General features: G+C 36.6%; 1 protein-coding gene across 1 annotated transcript; it reads right to left on the reverse strand.

The window, feature by feature from the left end:
• Positions 1-576: 576 nt before the first annotated feature.
• On the reverse strand, positions 577-2,341 carry LOC132172180 (serine/threonine-protein kinase-like protein ACR4). The gene is made up of 2 exons (XM_059583629.1): positions 1,631-2,341; positions 577-1,547 (listed from the first exon to the last, which is right to left on the reverse strand). The coding sequence occupies exons 1-2, from the start codon at positions 2,178-2,180 to the stop codon at positions 1,105-1,107; spliced, it is 993 nt and encodes a 330-aa protein (XP_059439612.1). The 5' UTR covers positions 2,181-2,341; the 3' UTR covers positions 577-1,104.
• Positions 2,342-2,874: the final 533 nt, after the last annotated feature.

The following is a 2,874-nucleotide window of genomic DNA, read 5'->3' on the forward strand; positions in this document are numbered from 1 at the left end:
CTACTTTCTTTAATTATTATTTTTCAATGTGCTAAATGGATAGAGGAACCAATAAAAACAAAAAGTCAACTATTGACCTCAATATTATATTCACACAACTCAATGTATTACAATGAACTTTTATAACAAACATTTTACTTTGAAGCTCCCTTTAAAGCATATGTTGAAGACACCTCTTTTAACCAATAACAATTTTTGAAAGACTTTTACGTTACGATTCTAAAAGTTAAAGGTTTAACTAAATCATTATCTAAATAGCATTAGGGTTTTTAGATTGATGGTTAAGCCGTTTATCACTTCCATTCCTACATGCCACCACGGACAAAAAAAAAAAAAAAACCAATAATTGCATTCAAACTAATCACCTTCGAATTATAATAAGATAAGGGTCCATTTTACCTCAAAAAAACAAAACAAAAAAAAAGACATGGGTCCCTTATGGGTCACAAGTACTATACATCATGTGAACATTAGAACAGTTGTAGCCTTTGGCTAAAAAACAAAAACAAAAATCATACGTAGCCAATAGCCATATAATTATGCAGATGATTTATGTTTAATCAAAAGAGGAAGCAATGACAAGGAAATAAAGAGGTTGATTGAAAGAAAGGTATTAGGGTCCCTTTCATCACAAAAGAGATTCCCCGTTCCTCACGCAAACAAAAACATCAAAAATTCACCGTCCAAAGGACAAAGTCACCTGTTCCCACCTTTCCATTCAACTGTTCCCACAGAATACTTGTCAAACACATGCAGGACAACTCTAACATGTTGTGTTGCTCTTTCAGCCCCATAAAAGTTCATACTCTCTTAGATGATTTGATTTGATCAAAGTCAAATGCCCAAATTTTCCAATTTTTCTTCGAATATTCTGATTAGATACTTGTAGCAGCAGCAACCTTTTTAGACCAGAAGTATACTTGGCTCCGCGGATAACTTAGGAGGCACCAATTTATTAAAGAATAATGCTATTTTGTAGATTATTATACGATTATTATATAATCTTCTGAGTTTTACTGTCAAATTATCAAATTGTATGATAATCGTATAACAGTTTAGCTATAAAATAGCATCTAAATTGGCTCATTTTGGAGAGGCAGTGAATCAAAAGCATACCTCCATCTCCAAACTGTTCAAAATTGCAGCCACTTGACCCATTGAAGGCCTGCTCTTCCTTGAGTTACCAACACAAGCTGAAGCAGCTTTAGCCAGTCTAACAAAAGGATTTAAATCAGAAGGAATTACGAGTCTTGGGTCCAAAAGCTCAGAAAATCTCATGTCTTTAATCAATGGCAATGCCCATTTAACAAGTAACTTTTCTTCACTTTCTAATCTCCCACTCAAAATTTCTAACAAAAGCACCCCAAAACCATAAACATCATTTTCCTTGCAAGCACCAGCCTCATCATCCACATACCCCATTAGGCCTTTCTTCTCTTGGGATGCCAAAAACGATAGCCCATAATCACTAACTCTTGCACAAAATTTCACATCAATCAAAATATTCGAGGCCTTGACACAACCATGAACAATATTCGGTGTCATACCTGTTAGTTAAAATATAAATTAAATGATTCAATTTATGATATTAGATATCAGAAGCGTTCAGATAAGTGGTGATTTACAATACCTTCGTGCAAGTACTCGAGCCCTCGGGCAGCGCCGGCTGCAATCTTCAAACGGTTGCTCCAATCCAACAGAGTCGCCCCATCTGGGTTTTGATGTAAATAGAAATCCAAACTTGCCATGCCAACAAACTCCATAACTATAATTCTCTCACCAGGAGCTTCTGAATAGCCTATAATTGGCACTATATGGGGGTGTTGGGCAAAAGAAAGCGACTTGATCATAGTAGAAAACCTGAATCCTGCATTACTCAACACCAGCCGTGAAAGAATCCGCTTGACGGCCACCACCACTTCTCCTTCTTCTAGTACGCCTGCATACACCGTTCCTAGGCGGCCCTGGCCGACAATTCTCCGGTGGTTGAAGCCGTCGGTGGCAGCATCGATATCCGTTAACAGGTACGCGCGAGCACAGAGCTTGATGGGAAGTGTTTCTTCAGATTCAACAGGTTTCTTTTTGCAGAAACGGTAGAGGAAAATAGTAAGAACGATGAGGGAGATTGATAGGCTAACCAGGACAAAGTAGTAAGCAATATGCACATGAGTTTGGTTCATTTTCGATATCTTTTTGCAGGGTTTGATGGGGGATTTGAGTATGAATAAAGGAAGAGTTGGTATATATGGGAGATCAAAAGCTGGTGAGGACCAAATCAATGAGTAGAAAATAGAGGGTATCTTTTGGAAAATGGGTGAGAAAGTTGGAATTCTTTCTCTAGTTTTAGTTATGTGTCGTTTGTTTTTGCTAATGGTTGGCCGCCTCCTTTACTTTATCAAACATGTAGTTAGAAAGTGTAGGAAAAACAAGCTGCAATATGACGTATATATGCTAACAATTTAGTGTGTTTTTTATTGTATTTATGTGTGAAATTCTTTTGCTTTGTCATGCTTAGGTATATATACCTCTTCATTCATGACTGGGATTCCTCATGAGTTTCAGTAAACAGAAGGGTTACGTTTCAAGCATTGACAGGATAAAACATCTCTAAACTAGAATAATAAAAGTAGTTGACTGACTTTCACCTTTCCTTTGGGGGCAATCTACTATATTTGTCTTGTATGGAACGAGTAAACTGTAACGATATTGGAAAAGCACTATTACTTTTAAAATGACCGTCAAATTATAATTTCAATTTGGCTAAGTCACTTATAAAGTTAGTCTCACTTAATAAATAACCAGTGTAATACTTAACACTCATTAGCGTATTATAATCTATCCATTCAAAGGGGCCTACCCACCAACTACTAAAGA

The sequence above is a fragment of the Corylus avellana genome, chromosome ca2, assembly GCF_901000735.1.
Source record: "Corylus avellana chromosome ca2, CavTom2PMs-1.0".
Lineage (NCBI taxonomy): Eukaryota > Viridiplantae > Streptophyta > Magnoliopsida > Fagales > Betulaceae > Corylus > Corylus avellana.

Coding starts and splice junctions, on each gene's coding strand:
- LOC132172180 (XM_059583629.1), bottom strand. CDS start 2,180: ATGAACCAAACTCATGTGCATATTGCTTACTACTTTGTCCTGGTTAGC. Junction 1,548..1,630: donor GCTCGAGTACTTGCACGAAG/GTATTGTAAATC, acceptor TTTAACTAACAG/GTATGACACCGAATATTGTT.